The 14,131-nt window shown below is 56.0% G+C and overlaps 1 protein-coding gene across 24 annotated transcripts in view; it reads left to right on the top strand.

The window, feature by feature from the left end:
- Positions 1-13,820, top strand: part of SOX13 (SRY-box transcription factor 13) — a 44,802-nt gene extending 30,982 nt beyond the window's left edge. For 7 of the 24 annotated variants that reach the window (XM_081495007.1, XM_081495009.1, XM_081495010.1 and 4 more), the window contains exons 2-14: positions 1,584-1,782; positions 3,048-3,159; positions 3,245-3,331; positions 4,473-4,645; positions 5,107-5,175; positions 5,573-5,687; positions 8,156-8,241; positions 8,441-8,603; positions 8,964-9,073; positions 9,199-9,295; positions 10,061-10,204; positions 11,019-11,235; positions 12,009-13,820. In XM_081495007.1, coding sequence (XP_081351133.1) covers positions 1,585-1,782; positions 3,048-3,159; positions 3,245-3,331; positions 4,473-4,645; positions 5,107-5,175; positions 5,573-5,687; positions 8,156-8,241; positions 8,441-8,603; positions 8,964-9,073; positions 9,199-9,295; positions 10,061-10,204; positions 11,019-11,235; positions 12,009-12,285 — 1,848 coding nt within the window. In that variant the 5' untranslated portion in view covers position 1,584 and the 3' untranslated portion in view covers positions 12,286-13,820. Of the gene's footprint in view, positions 1-1,583; positions 1,783-3,017; positions 3,160-3,244; positions 3,332-4,472; positions 4,646-5,106; positions 5,176-5,572; positions 5,688-8,155; positions 8,242-8,440; positions 8,604-8,963; positions 9,074-9,198; positions 9,296-10,060; positions 10,205-11,018; positions 11,236-12,008 lie in introns of all 24 variants that reach the window. The other 17 variants (XM_081495012.1, XM_081495014.1, XM_081495016.1 and 14 more) reach the window with 5 other exon arrangements.
- The last annotated feature ends 311 nt before the right edge of the window (positions 13,821-14,131 follow it).

Raw genomic sequence — 14,131 nt, 5'->3', positions numbered from 1 at the left:
ATGTTTTACTATGTATATTCTTGCCTTACACTCCCCTCCTAAAATGTAATGCCCATGTAAACAGATTTTTTTAAAAGTTTTATTTAACAAAGCTTTTCAAACTAGTATGTATCAGAATCATCAGGAGGGCTTGTTAAAACAGATTCACGGCCTCACCCACAGAAATCTGATTTGTGCGGACCGGTAACTTCACCTTTCAAACAAGCCCCAGGCTATGCAGGCTGCACCCCTGTGCTGCATTCCAACCAGCTGTGCTTTAACAAAGGCACCAAGCACTCTTCTGAACACTTTGTAAATATCAGTTCATCACTTCACACTGCCCATTTTACAGATGAGAAAACTGGTATGGAAAGGTTAAGTAACTTGCCCAAGATTACTCAGCAGCTTATGGAGTAGCTGAGGCAAGACCCATGCCATCTTGGAACCTGCTATGTGTCACAGCTGGTCTTGTCTCTGTGACTTTGGAGGGGGAGCAGGTGAGCTCTGGGCATCTGCTGCTCTGGCCTTAAGCCTGGCATGACCATTGAAAACAACTCCCAGGATCCTGCTCAGCTACTTGGTGATCCCACATGGCGTGGTGTCAGCAACAGAAGTAGGAGATTCAGTCTGGGCTTTTTTACATCAGGGATTGCAGAGGCCCAGAGGGCGCCAGGCTCTAATTGAGAGACTAACCAGATACAAGAAAATATTTCTTGGAAAGCTATTCATCTCTTAGGTCACTTCATCTCTCAGCTCACCTCACTTTTGATAGATAGATACATGGATGCAAGGAATAGTTCTAAATAGTTCACTCTTATCTTGCTTCTACTATAAGGAAAACAAAGAATAAGTGTGTAGAGTAGTTAATACTTGGTTTCCCTTTGGGGGAGTAGGAGGGAGTGTGAAAGTGAAAGTCGCACAGTCGTGTCCGACTCTCTGCGACCCCATGAACTTGTAGCTCTCCAGGCTCCTCTGTCCATGGGATTCTCCAGGCAAGAATACTGGAGTGGGTAGCCTTTCCCTTCTCCAGGGGATCTTCCCAGCCCAGGGATTTAACCCAGGTCTCCTGCATTGCAGGTGGATTCTTTACCATCTAAGCCACCAGGGAAGCCCCTGGTGAGGGGTGGAGAGGGAAACAATCTGGCCTCTTCATAAAGAGTAATTGCTACTCAATCCCAGCCAGTTATTGTCACAGACTAACTCAAGAGAGATCAAGCCCAGATTTTTATGTGCTATCTCTTGATTTTTAAATTTTGGCAACTAATTACAAATATGTACTTACACATACACAGACATATACTATATATATGATCTTGGTTTTACTGGGCTTAGAAACAGCCACTTAAGTTTCTAGCCTTCTCGGTGGAACCCATCAGACCGCTAGTCCCAAGGCTGCAACAGGCAGGGTGTGACAGAAGGTGGCCCAGCCTCTGCTAGACCTTTCTATTTAAAAAAAGGGGTGGGGGCATAATCTTTTCCAGTTTGTCACAGTGAGTTCCAAGTGGAGCTTATCTTTTGCATGAGTGTACCTGTTTGGGGCTGGAACAGCAGTCACTGCCCGGGGGCTCAGGACCCGCTCCCTGACTCTGCCCCTCCTCCCTCAGGATGTCTATGAGGAGCCCCGGCTCTGCCCAGCTGGTCCTGGATGAAGTTGGCACCATGGTGAACTGTACTGTCAAGGCAGAGGGGAAGAAGGAGCCCTGTTATGAGGCCCCCCAAGGCTCAGCCACTGCAGCTGAACCGCAGCCTGGAGACCCAACCCGCCCTCCCCAGGATGGTGCTGACCAGCAAGCTCCAGCCCAGGTGCCCAGCACTCTCTTGGGGCTCCTGGGTCAGTGTCCCCAGCCTGCCTGACTCTGCAGCTCCTGTTGCGTGTGCCCATCCCCCAGTGGATGGGACAGGCACCCACCGGGGGCTCCTGGGTCAGGGTCCCCAGCCTGCCTCTGCAGCTCCTATGGATGTGCCCATCCTCCCAGTGGATGGGACAGGCACCCACCAGCCTAGCAGGGGAGAGGGGCAGGTAGACAGGTGGGTGGGTAGGTCAGGCTACCTGTCTGAGCAGGACATGGACTCACTCCTGCCCTCACTCACCTGATATTAACTGTTCACCTATGTATGACCGGTCCTTACCCTTGAGGACTAGTTGAGAAATAAGATACACACGTTTACAGTCTGGCTTAAAGATAATCTATTAGCTTTGTCTAGTAGTAGAAATGTACTACTTTCGAATCTACTACTGATTCAAGAAAATCAGTCTTATTACCCAAACCAGAGTTTAAATCACTATTTAAGACAATACAATTCTTCATTCTTAAAATGAAGGAGCTGTGAACTACATGAGTGGTGACGATTCTTTCAGCTCTTAAAAATTCCGTGATTTCATTTAAGAGATGTAAAAGGAAATATGTAATCAAAAGCCAAATGAGTGAAAATGAGGAGAGTTTTAGGGCTCTGAGGAGGGATCCAGCCAGGAGGAGTAGGTGAAAGGGGGCTGAAGTAGGGGTAGTGCATCAAGGAGGACTTCCTGGAGGAGTAAGACTTTAAGCTGAGCCTTAAAGAATGGAGAAGACTCAGATGAGAAGAGGAGAGAGGGGACAATGTCTGAAAGAGGGTGGGGGTGGGGACCCTGAGAGTAACCAGCCAGGCTGGAGTGGTAGGTGCATGCAAGGGAGTAATAATTAATAGCTGACTTTTGGCCTTTGGCTCTGCAATGGCAAACCTCATTCACATGCATTAACTCCTTTGATCCCAGCTACAATTCTATGGCAAAAGGAGGTAGAAGTATTTCCATTTTCAGAAGAGGGAGGTCAGGTTCATAGAAGTTCAGGGACTCATATGGGATTAAGCACATTGTGAGTCAGTGAGCCCAGATCTCTTGTCTTAAAACCTTTTGTTCTTTTCTCGAAATTTATTAAGCCAAGTCAGAGCAAAGGTCAGGAGGTGGGGAGAGAGGGCCCTACTGAAGGCTGGGAGCTGGGTAGATTCTGGGGTTCCCCAGGGTGCTCAGCGCCACCCCCCACCTGTCCCTCTTCTCTTAGGGTGACAGGGACATTCAGTGTGTCTTGCAGGATAGCAGCTCCCTGGAGAACAATGAGTCCCCAGAACCCAGGAGACCAGGAGGTTCCGAGGCTGCTTCTGGAAGCCAGGAGAAGCTGGACTTCAACAGAAATTTAAAAGAAGGTGAGACATCTGCCCTAGTTAGAGATGGGGGCCTGGGTGGGGCAGTGTTAGGATGGTTGCTTCTCAATCTTCTGGTATCTTCCAGTTGTGCCGGCCATCGAGAAGCTGCTGTCCAGTGACTGGAAGGAGAAGTTCCTGGGAAGGAGCTCTGTGGAAACTAAAGATGTCAAAGGTGAAGGCCCATGTGGGTGGGCAAGGGGGAGATATCTGAACCCCTTCCCTTCTCCAGGCCTGGCCATGCAGTCTAGGCCTGAGGGCAGTTTCTGGGGTTCTTGGCTCCCTCACACCTGACCTGTGCCCCTCTGGCTTCTGCCTGGCCCTAGGGGTCAGCGCCATTCCTCACCCAGGGGGCCCAAGCACTGGGCTTATTCCCGTGTAGCAGAGGCCTGGTGGGAATCAAGTCCCCTGGGACTCTTGTGACCTTGGGCATGTCATTGCCACTTCCCATATCTCGCTATAAAATGAATGTTCCCTTTCACTGCTGGAAATTAATTCTAGGCCATCAGGACCTCACTCAGTACATTAAAGTGTGTTTGCTTAGGTTCACTAGAGTGATAAGTTTCCCAGTGTGGTTGTTTAGTTTTCCGAGAAGAAACTTTAATGCAGATCCCCAGGTTCGAGACCCACAGAGGATAGGGGCCTAGGCATCTGTATATTTCAAAGGCTCCCTGAGTAATTCTGATGCAAATGGTCTGTATCCTGGCACTTAGGAGTAACTGCTGCGTCTGATATGAGCTGGATTGGAGACAAATTAAACATTGCTAGTTGAGGACCATGTACCAGATCCAGGACTAAGCTTTACATTCAATTCCTGTTACCCTCACAGCAGCCCTGTGAGGTGACAATCATGGTGCTCATTTATAGATTCGAAAAACTATAAAGTGCAGAGAAGTTGGTCGCTTGCCCAACAGCTCCCAGGAGGAGTGGGTTAAAAGGAGAATTTGAACCCAGATCTGTCTTGCTCCAAAGCCTGCATGTGTCCCTCTGGACTCTCCCGTAGGATAGTTATCCGCCTGGCCCAGTGGCACTGGTCTCTTGAGGACACCCCAGGGGTGGGCCAGGCCTGAAACGTCCCACCATCAACATTTCCAGGTCCTGGAAGAGCAGCTGATGGTGGGGAACTTCCAGAGCAGCTAGTGGTCAGCTGACTAGATGAGGAGCCTGCTCCAGGGCAAGGATCATGTCCAGTCTTCTCTGTGGTCCAGTCCCTGACAGGGGCCTGGGGGATAGCAGTTGCTCAGTGTCCATGGATGAATGGGTGGACAGATGAACAGACAAAAGTTGTCAACAATGGCTGTTTCCCTGTGGAGCAGGGACCAAGGAGAGCCTGGCGGAGAAGGAGCTGCAGCTTCTGGTCATGATCCACCAGCTGTCCACCCTGCGGGACCAGCTCCTGACGGCGCACTCGGAGCAGAAGAACATGGCTGCGATGCTCCTGGAGAAGCAGCAGCAGCAGATGGAGCTGGCCCGGCAGCAGCAGGAGCAGGTGGGCCCTGCTCTCTGGGGCAGGCACCCTCAGGGCACAGCGGGGACCGTGGTGGGGCAGGCTGTGGTGGGGCAGGCTTCGCTGGCGCAGGCTGAGGCTGTGAAAAGGTGGGGCGGGGGCCACAGGAAGGGGCTGGGATTCCTGCCTCCGGGGTGCATCAGTCCTTGCAAGAGGACCGGGGTGAGGGTGTTGGGGGGCTCCGAGCGCAAGCATTCAGCTGCTTCCTGCCCACCCTCCCTCTCTGGTCTCTAAGAGAAGGGCGAGCTCTCTGCAAAGGGAGAGTAAATCCTGAGGGGTGGCTGGCTGGCTGGCTGGCTTGCTTCTTATCCTGTCCAGCTGTCCTGCCTGTCCGTCCACTGGTGTGGAAGGCAGGCTATGGATGGGGCTGCAAAGGCTTATAGGAATTGGGATCCTGGGACCTAATGTCCACACTTCTGTTGCCTACTTTTTCCTTCTGCCAGATCGCTAAGCAGCAGCAACAGCTGATTCAGCAGCAGCATAAAATCAACCTCCTTCAGCAGCAGATCCAGGTAAAAGTGGGTGAGGGCTGGGCTCTGGGAGAGCTGGAGGTTGAAGGGTTGACACCAGTGTGCAAAGGTACTGTGAACAGGGAAAGACAGGGATTGTGGATTAAGCAGAACCACTCAAGCATGACCCTACGCAGTGGGGCTCATGCTTGCTCTAGCCCTTTCCTTTGTTTTTGTCCCCTGTTTCAAGGGCAGGGCCCAGAATATCTTCCTTCCAGCGGGGATCTGAGGGAGCAGACAGGGGCCCACGGAGTAGGTGTGGGGTCAGATGGATCCTTTTGAAAACTGCCCTCGGCCTGTGTCTCTCTTCCCCGGGTCCACCCTCTATGTCCAGGGCTGACCACAGGTGGGTAACTGATTGGGACCCCCAGGGACTTACCCAGTGTTTCTTTGCCCTCAGCAGGTCAACATGCCTTACGTCATGATTCCAGCCTTCCCCCCAAGCCACCAACCTCTGCCTGTTACCCCCGACTCCCAGCTGGCTCTGCCCATTCAGCCCATCCCCTGCAAACCAGGTGAGCATTGGGGGAGGGCTGACCTGAGGTCCCGGAAGGAGCCCAGGAACCACTGTCGTCCATCGGTTGCAGTGTCACCTTTCTGGGTCTCAGTGTGGGATCTGTCTAGTTGAAAAATAATCCCTTCTTTCTGAATTTCACTGGGAGAATGAAAAGAAATAGCACATAACCATAAAGTGCTTTCCACACTAAGAAGATGTTGCCAATCTAGGTCTAGTCTCCCAGTTCTGGGACACTTCCTGTACCAGAATATTAATATTTGAACATTAACTGATTTATACATCTCCCGAATTCACACTCCTGCCCTGCTCTGCCCCATCACGGGACTCAGTGACCGCAGAACAGAGCACCAACCATGCGTCTGGCGATGACAAGCTGCTGGGCAGCCATGAGGGTGATAAAATGTGGACTCTGAGCTCAAGGAATTTATGGTCCCGGGAGGGAGACAGCAGAGCACCAACAGGCAGGGAATCTGGGAGGGCTTCTTGAGGTGCTCACTTGGGTCCTGGAGGCACAGACTTGTGAGGATGAAGCTGGGAACTGAGGGTGGAGGGCCGAGGCCTGGATCCTGAGGCCGGAAGCCCAGTGGGGTGTTGGAGTTGAGGGGAGAACCCGGCAGCTGGTGGGATACATCTGGGGAGGGCAGCAGGGCTGAGCGTGGACTCTGGAATTTATTTCATAGAAGGTGAGATGCGCCTGGACGTTGCAGCAGAGGCCGCGTTGTCACCCTGGCTGTGGGTGGTGGGGAACAGGGAGGGTACCAGGTGGAGTTGAGACCGGGTCGGGGGCTGTTGGGGGGATTCTCGAGATGGGAGTGACAGCCCGAATGAAGGCAGCGAGCGTAGGGTGGAGGCAGCGAGGGACCTGCTGAGACTGTGAGCGCTGAGTCCTTATGAGCGGCCCTGGGGGCAGGCGGAGGCGCTGCCCGTCACTGGTCCAGAAGGGGAGCAGGTTTTAAGTCAGCTCCCTCTGGGTGATGTTCCAGAGGCAATCTAGATGGGTCCAGCAGCAAGGCCTTTGGGCTGCAGGCACAGTTTCTGGGTCAGTCCCCCTGACTCAGGGTGGAGGCAGGGAAAACATAAAGGCCTGGGAAGTCAGGCTCTGCTTTGAGGGCAGCTTCCTGGGGTGAAGGCGTGGGAACTGGGGGTGGTGCAGGATGAAGGGGAGGACGGGCTGCACAAATCCACAGCACCTCCAGGTGTTCACAGGGCCGAGCTGCAGGGCTAAGGAGGGCAGGGGCCTGGTTGCGGGGATGCGGCCACAGCCTTGCTGGACAAGGGGGACAGGAAATAAGTTTTGGGAGACCTTCACTGGCCAGGCTACCACCTGCTTTATCTGCTCCCAGATCCTAGTGAGCAGGGAGCCCTGTGGCTGCCAGCTTGCGAGCGTTAGTGGTGCCCACTGCCCATAGAACAGGGTCCAAACTCCCAGGCTCAGCCTTCACAGGCTGCAAGCCCCGCTGGTCCACGGCGTGCCGCCCTCACTTCCCATCTTCTGCTTTGGCACCCGCCCGCCTCCACTGTACCTGCCCACCCATTGACACCTCCTCTCCCCCCGGGAGGCCTCCTCCTGTCACCCCAGCTGAACAGAATTCTCTGGCACGCCACGCACACAGCCCATATCACCTCTGATCATGTCGGCAGTGGCTTGTCTACATGGCTTGTCTCTCCATCTCAATTGTCAAGTCAGTGAGGCTGGGCCTCCTTGAGGGAAAATGAGCCCAGCTAGGTAGGAGAGAGCTAGTGACTGTAGAGGGGGAAGGTCTGGGTTCAGATCTCAGTGCTCCCATTCATTGGCTGTATGGGCACCCGTGTCATTTCTCCCGGTCTCAGTTTCATTATCTGTAAAATGGGAGGATGTAAACCGAGTACCTATGATATACCATACGCTAGGGATTATCTTGATAATGCACATAAGACAGACTACAAACCAGGTAGCTGCTTTTGTACCCTGCATGTGCATGCATGTGTGCTAAGTCACTTCAGTCATGTCCAGCTCTTTGCGACCCTATGGACCATAGCCCGCCAGTCTCCTCTCTCCATGGGATTCCAGGCAAGAACACTGGGGTGGGTTGCCATGCCCTCTTCCAGGAGATCTTCCCAATCCAGGGATCGAACCTGTGTCTCTTAAGTCTCCATTGGCAGGCAGGCTCTTTACCACCAGCGCCACTTGGGAAACCCACCCTGCCTGTAGTAGGTACAAAATCCATAGAAAGAGTAGAGCTCATCTTGCATTGGGTGGGAACTGTATAGTCAGTGGGTTGGGAAGGGCAGGAACAGGGTGAATATATGGGGGGGGGGGTGGCACAGAAGGCCTCAGCAGCACTCTGGGGCTGGGAGGCAGTGGTTGGAAGCAAGCTGGGCCCGCTCCGAGCCTCTGCCCACTTTGAGCTGCTGGGACCCCGTCAAGCAGGGCGTCTGCTGTTCTGTGCTCATCCAGGACTTTTCTCCTTGCCGCCTTTTCCATAGTGGAGTATCCGCTGCAGCTACTGCACAGCCCCCCTGCCCCAGTGGTGAAGAGGCCTGGGGCCTTGTCAGCCCACCACCCCCTGCAGGTACCGCCCCCCACCGGCCCGGCTCCCTCGGCCTCGGGGGCCGGCCACCCCCTCAGGGATGGAGGTCCTTTGCTCTTGCTCCCCTACTTCTGCCCTCGTTTCCCACCTCCTTGTCTCCTCTGCCCCGCTCTGTCCCACGAGCCCCCCGGTCCCTCTGGAGGTGTCCTCTGGCGTTGCTGACCCTCAGTGTCTCCCTCAGGAGCCCTCCCAACCGCTGAACCTCACAGCCAAGCCCAAGGCTTCGGAGCTGCCTAATTCCTCCAGCTCCCCCAACCTGAAGATGACCAACTGCGGACCGCGTCCCCCAAGCCATGGGGCCCCCACGCTGGACCTGCAGGCCAACCCCCCTAGCCTGCCTTTGGGTAAGCCCCCCATGCCTTTCCCTTCTAAGGGAGAGTGAAGAGGGCGGGATCTGAACAGGTCCGTGACAGTTTCTATGACCAGGGATTAGACTCGCTCCTTTCAGCCCCTTTGAGTTTCAGCACTTGGCGTCCCAGAGACCCCTTCCTGCTCTCCCCTCCGGATCTGATTGGGCAGCACCCACCCCCGTCAGGGGTCTAGGCCTTTCTCCCGTCCATCTGTGGGCACCAGGACTCCACGTCAGTGGCACCCCTTGGGGATATGCAGGACAGCAGAGCGGATGAGGGTGCATCACCCCAGGGGTGGCAAGACACGACCTTGCTCAGTCACCCCTCCGTTCCTCTCGCCCCCCTTCTCCCCAGGCTTCCTCGGTGAAGGGGACGCTGTCACCAAAGCCATCCACGATGCCAGACAGCTGCTGCACAGCCACGGCGGAGCTGTAGACACTTCCCCCAGTGCCCCATTCCGTAAGGTAGGGGCCCCCTCCTCTGCACCCGGGAGTCTGGGGGACACAGAGTCCAAGGCTACCGAAGGGAAAGCAGGGGAGGGAGTGCGGTGTGCAGAGGGGCCTGATGTACCAGTTCCCTGTCTCCCCAGGACCTCATTAGCGTGGACACATCGCCAGCCAAGGAGCGGCTGGAGGACAGCTGTGTGCATCCACTGGAAGAAGCCATGCTGGGCTGTGACATGGATGGTGAGGATCTGCATCCGCTCCTGCTGCCCGCCAGGGCCAGGGCGGGTCAGGGGTGTCTGTCTGCAACCCCTTCTCCCCTGGGCTATCTCTGGGTCCCCTAATGTGTCTGTCCCTTGTCTGTCTCTCGTCACTGGGCCCTGCCGGTCTTCCCTGGCTGCTGCAGGAGGCTCCAGTGACCCCTGCTGGTCGTGGAAAGGAAGTCTTTCTGCAAGCCCTGGAGGACTCTCCTTACCCCAGGCTGCCCTGGGGGATTCTCCTTACCCCAGGCTAGCTGCCCTGGGGGACTCTCCTTATCCCACACTAGCTGCCCTGGAGGACTCTCCTTACTCCACACTGGCTGCCCTGGAGGATCCTCCTTACCCCACACTAGCTGCCCTGGGGGACTCTCCTTATCCCACACTAGCTGCCCTGGAGGACTCTCCTTACCCCAGGCTGACTGCCCTGGAGGACTCTCCTTACCCCAGGCTGCCCTGGGGAACTCTCCTTACCCCACGCTAGCTGCCCTGGAGGACTCTCCTTACCCTAGGCTGCCTGCCCTGGAGGACTCTCCTTACCCCACACTGGCTGCCCTGGAGGACTCTCCTTACCCCAGGCTGCCTGCCCTGGAGGACTCTCCTTACCCCACACTGGCTGCCCTGGAGGACTCTCCTTACCCCACACTAGCTGCCCTGGAGGACTCTCCTTACCCCACGCTGGCTGCCCTGGAGGACTCTCCTTACCCCAGGCTGGCTGCCCCCACAGGCTGATTCCTCCCCTGCTCTCCAGGCTCCCGCCACTTCCCTGAGTCCCGGAACAGCAGTCACATCAAGCGGCCCATGAACGCCTTCATGGTGTGGGCCAAGGACGAGAGAAGGAAGATCCTCCAAGCTTTCCCCGACATGCACAACTCCAGCATCAGCAAGATCCTGGGTGAGGGCCAGTGGGGTCTCGGGGGGGAAGGATATGGGGCCTCTCGGAGCCATAGTCCAGCAGGATCTGGGTGCAGGAGTCAGCTGGGTCTAACTGGGGCTCACTAGGTGAGGGCCCACGCCATGGTGAACTCCACCAGAATCAGCCGGTGTTTGGGAATCAGGCAGGAAGCAGGGCCAGTGGGTCCTAGAGTCTTGTACCATTGTGGGGCTCTTCTGCACCCACGAACTTAGGGGGAGAGATAGCGTTTGTGTGCACATTCTCTAGCTCTCCCTTTCCTACCTCTCCCTAACCTGTTCTCTTGTTTGCCCAGACCCTTGGAGCTGGCTCTGGCTCTGGCAGGAAACAAGAGAGGTGTATTCTTGGGCTGTCAGTACAAAGGGTTTTGAAATTATTTGTCCTCATTGGTGGCCAAGGAGAAATGGAAAGCAGGGCAGGTGGGGCTAGAAAAAGCAGTTGTTTTCAAGCCTCAGCTCCTCCAGTTTAGGCCTCTGGTCATTGTCGAGGGCCTGGGGGGCTACTCTTTTGTTTATGCAAATCATGCAGACCAGAGGCTTCCCAGAGTTGCTGGGTAGTTTGGTATGTGGGTGGGTGCTCTGTCTTAACGCTAGCAATTGTGTATCTCTCTATCTGCCAACTTCATTCATTTGCTCAATATCCATGGAGCACCCACACTAGGCCAGGCCCTTGCTGTGTATATATGATTGCACATGTATCTGGGATCCAAAGCTTTCCTGGGGCCTCCAGCACCCACAGGGGGCGGGCCGTGTCAGCAGAGCCCAGCGCTGACCGCCTGCTCTGGGGGCTGGGCCAGGCTCCCGCTGGAAGTCCATGAGCAACCAGGAGAAGCAGCCTTACTACGAGGAGCAGGCCAGACTGAGCAGGCAGCACCTGGAGAAGTACCCCGACTATAAGTACAAGCCCCGGCCCAAGCGCACCTGCATCGTGGAGGGCAAGCGGCTGCGGGTGGGCGAGTACAAGGCTCTGATGAGGACCCGGCGCCAGGATGCCCGCCAGAGCTATGCGACCCCGTGAGCAGGCCTGCCCAGCGGCTGAGGCTGCGCGCGCGCGCGCGTGTGTGTGTGTGTGAGAGAGAGAGAGAGAGAGAAGCTCCTGTGAGTGACGGGTTAGTGTGGGCCTGCCCAGCAACTGAGACTGTGTGTGCGTGCGTGCGTGCGTGCGTGTGTGTGTGTGTGTGTGTGTGTGTGTGTGTGTGTGTGAAGCTCCTGTGAGTGACAGGGGTTAGTGTGGGCTTCCAGGGGAGCTGTGTGTGTGTCTTTTGGCTGTGTGTGTGCATAGGTTTGTGTGGGTGTTGTGTGTGTGTGGCTGCAGGGATGACTGTGACTATGGTGAGTCCCTAGTGGCTCAGGATATAGATTTGTGACTCACTGGGGACTAGCACGTGTCTAGAGAAATGTGCCTGTGGATGCCTTTTTTGACAAACTCGAAAAATTCAGGGGTACTAAAGATCATACAGAGGATTCATGACTTGACCAAAGCAGGCATCCCAGTGCCTTTAATAGGAAACTCCTTGGGGCATATGAAATATACAACTTCCCCAAACAGACTTTACACACGATCCTCTAGGAATATCTGAACATGTGGCCCTGGCTGCATGGGGCGGGCGGGCAGGTCTGTAGCCGACAGTAAATTTGCCATCAGAAAACCGCCAGGGAGCAGGTGTGTTGTCTTGGAGCCAGAAGGGTGGGGGTGGGAGGACCTGCTCTGAGGAGGCCCAGAGGAGAGTGGGCTTGGGGTGGAAGTTGGGGGGCACCTGTAATTGTGCCTGTTCTCCACCCCGCAGCCAGCAGACCAGCCAGGTGCAGCTGAGCCCCTCAGAAGTCCTGTACCCACGGGTGGCCGGCGTGCCCCTGGCGCAGCCCCTGGCGGACCACTATGTGCCCCGCAGCCTGGATCCAAACATGCCTGTCATCATCAACACTTGCAGCCTCAGGGAGGAGGGCGAGGGCACGGAGGACAGGCACTCGGTGGCTGATGGCGAGGTGTACCGGTACAGCGAGGACTCGGACTCGGAGGGCGCGGAGAAGAGCGACGGGGAGCTGGTGGTGCTCACGGACTGATTCTGGCGGCGCCGGCCTGCCCTCCTCCCTGCAGAGACCTGGGCACAGCCACCCTGCCCACTGGTACTTGGACTCGGGCCTGCCGGAAGATGGGCACAGCTGTGCATGTGTAGATGCATTCGCGCTGGCAGATTACCCCTCCCCACAGCACCTGTGGGCACCCCTAAGGCGCTGGTGGCCTCGGTGGCTCCTGCACAGTGGTGATGGGCTGGGCTCGCCGAGCTCCACTGGGGTTCTTGGGGCTCATGGCCAAGGGGCACTGTGTGACCCTCCCCTCCTGCAGGTCTGCCCGTCCTGGGGGTATGGCAGCTACAGACCTGTTCCTCTAGGGCCACAGTTTTTTATTTCCATTCTTGTTCTGGCTGGACCAGCCACCATGGGACCAATATGCACCCCAGCATCACCACCACAGTACCCCCAGATTGCTCCTTTAACCACCAGGATCACTTTGTGCACAAAGGTCTGGCTGTCCTTGCTGCCTTTATCTTCTGCCAAGCCTTTCATGTCTCTGGCTGCTGTGTGTGCGTGTGTGTGCACGTGCACGTGTGTTTTTGTCTGTTCTTGCATCACATAAGGTATTTATTGAGTGCCGGGGGCCGTTGCTGAGTTCCTGCTAGTGTGTCTTGATGCCAGTCTTGCTTCTCCAGGGGGCTCTCTGTGCTTCTCTCTGTCCCCGAATTGCTACCTCTCCACGTCAGTCTGGGTGTCTCAGGTTCTCTGTGTCCTTAGCGCGTCTGTCTGTCCTTGTCTCTTTGCAGGGCCTGTGTGTGTGTCTCTCCCTTCCCCAATGCCTGCCCTTGCCCCTCTGACACCCGCTGGGTCTCTGCAGGCCCCAGTCTGCCCCGGGTCCCCCGGGCGTCCCAGCCACTCCTGCCCACTGCATCACTGCCTCCCCGACTCCCCGGTAAGCTCCCCTGGAGCCACTTCCAGCTCCCGGCGGCCAGGACATGCTGGCCTCCAGAGGGCTCTGTCCTGGTGACTCAACCCCGTCCCGACCTGAGTGCCAGGAGCGGGGGCGGAGCACTGACGCTACCCCTTCTGTAAACGGCAGGAGCCTGGGAAGGGCTCTTGAGGCTGCCGGTCTCCATGCCCCTCTGGAGCCGGAGGTGGGCGGGCTCCGTGTTCTGAGGAGCTTCATCCTCTCTCCCTACCCCCCACTTGCTGCTCCCCTCCCCTCCCCCACGCCACACCGGGAGCTTGCCCGGGTCCTGGTTCCTTTCACAGAGTCTTTCCCCAAGAAAATCAAATCCTGCTGGCACCTGACTCCAAAGATCCGGAACAGCCCTGGGCAGGGTGGGAAGGGAGCCCACATCCCACAGGGACAGATGTGGAGTTTGTGTCTGTTCCCCCATCTTCCCCCTTCTGCTCCACGCCCAGCTTTTCTCCAGCTGTTTCTTTTTTTTATGACTGTAAACATAGATAGTGCTTTATTTTGTTAATAATAAGATAATGATTAGTAACTTAACCAGCACATTTCTCCTGTTTACACTTGGGGGGATTTTTTGTTTTCTGTTGATATAATAAAGACCATTTCAGAATCTGGCCCTTGCCGGGAGGGGATAGGAAGGGAGGCTGGCCTAAGGCCAGAATTCCTCAGTGAGCCCCTAGCCCAGCACCACTGCCCCTGGTGGCAGCCCCATGGAGCCAAGGAGGAGACATCCCAGGCCAAGGAGGCCAGACTAGACGCCTCCCCCAGAGCCCATCCCTGCTCCAAGGCGGGGAGCCCGGCCTCACCACAGCGCCCCCTCAGGTCTGAAGAAGAAAATGCAGTGTTAAGAGCACTGTAGAAAGAATCAGGAACTCAGGAAGTTCTCCCCAGAACTGGCCGTGCGGTCTTGTGCGTGTG

The sequence above is a fragment of the Giraffa tippelskirchi genome, chromosome 5, assembly GCF_054371585.1.
Source record: "Giraffa tippelskirchi isolate mGirTip1 chromosome 5, T2T-mGirTip1v1.2.pri, whole genome shotgun sequence".
Taxonomy (NCBI): Eukaryota; Metazoa; Chordata; class Mammalia; order Artiodactyla; family Giraffidae; genus Giraffa; species Giraffa tippelskirchi.
This window is presented reverse-complemented; position numbering and strand designations above follow the sequence as displayed.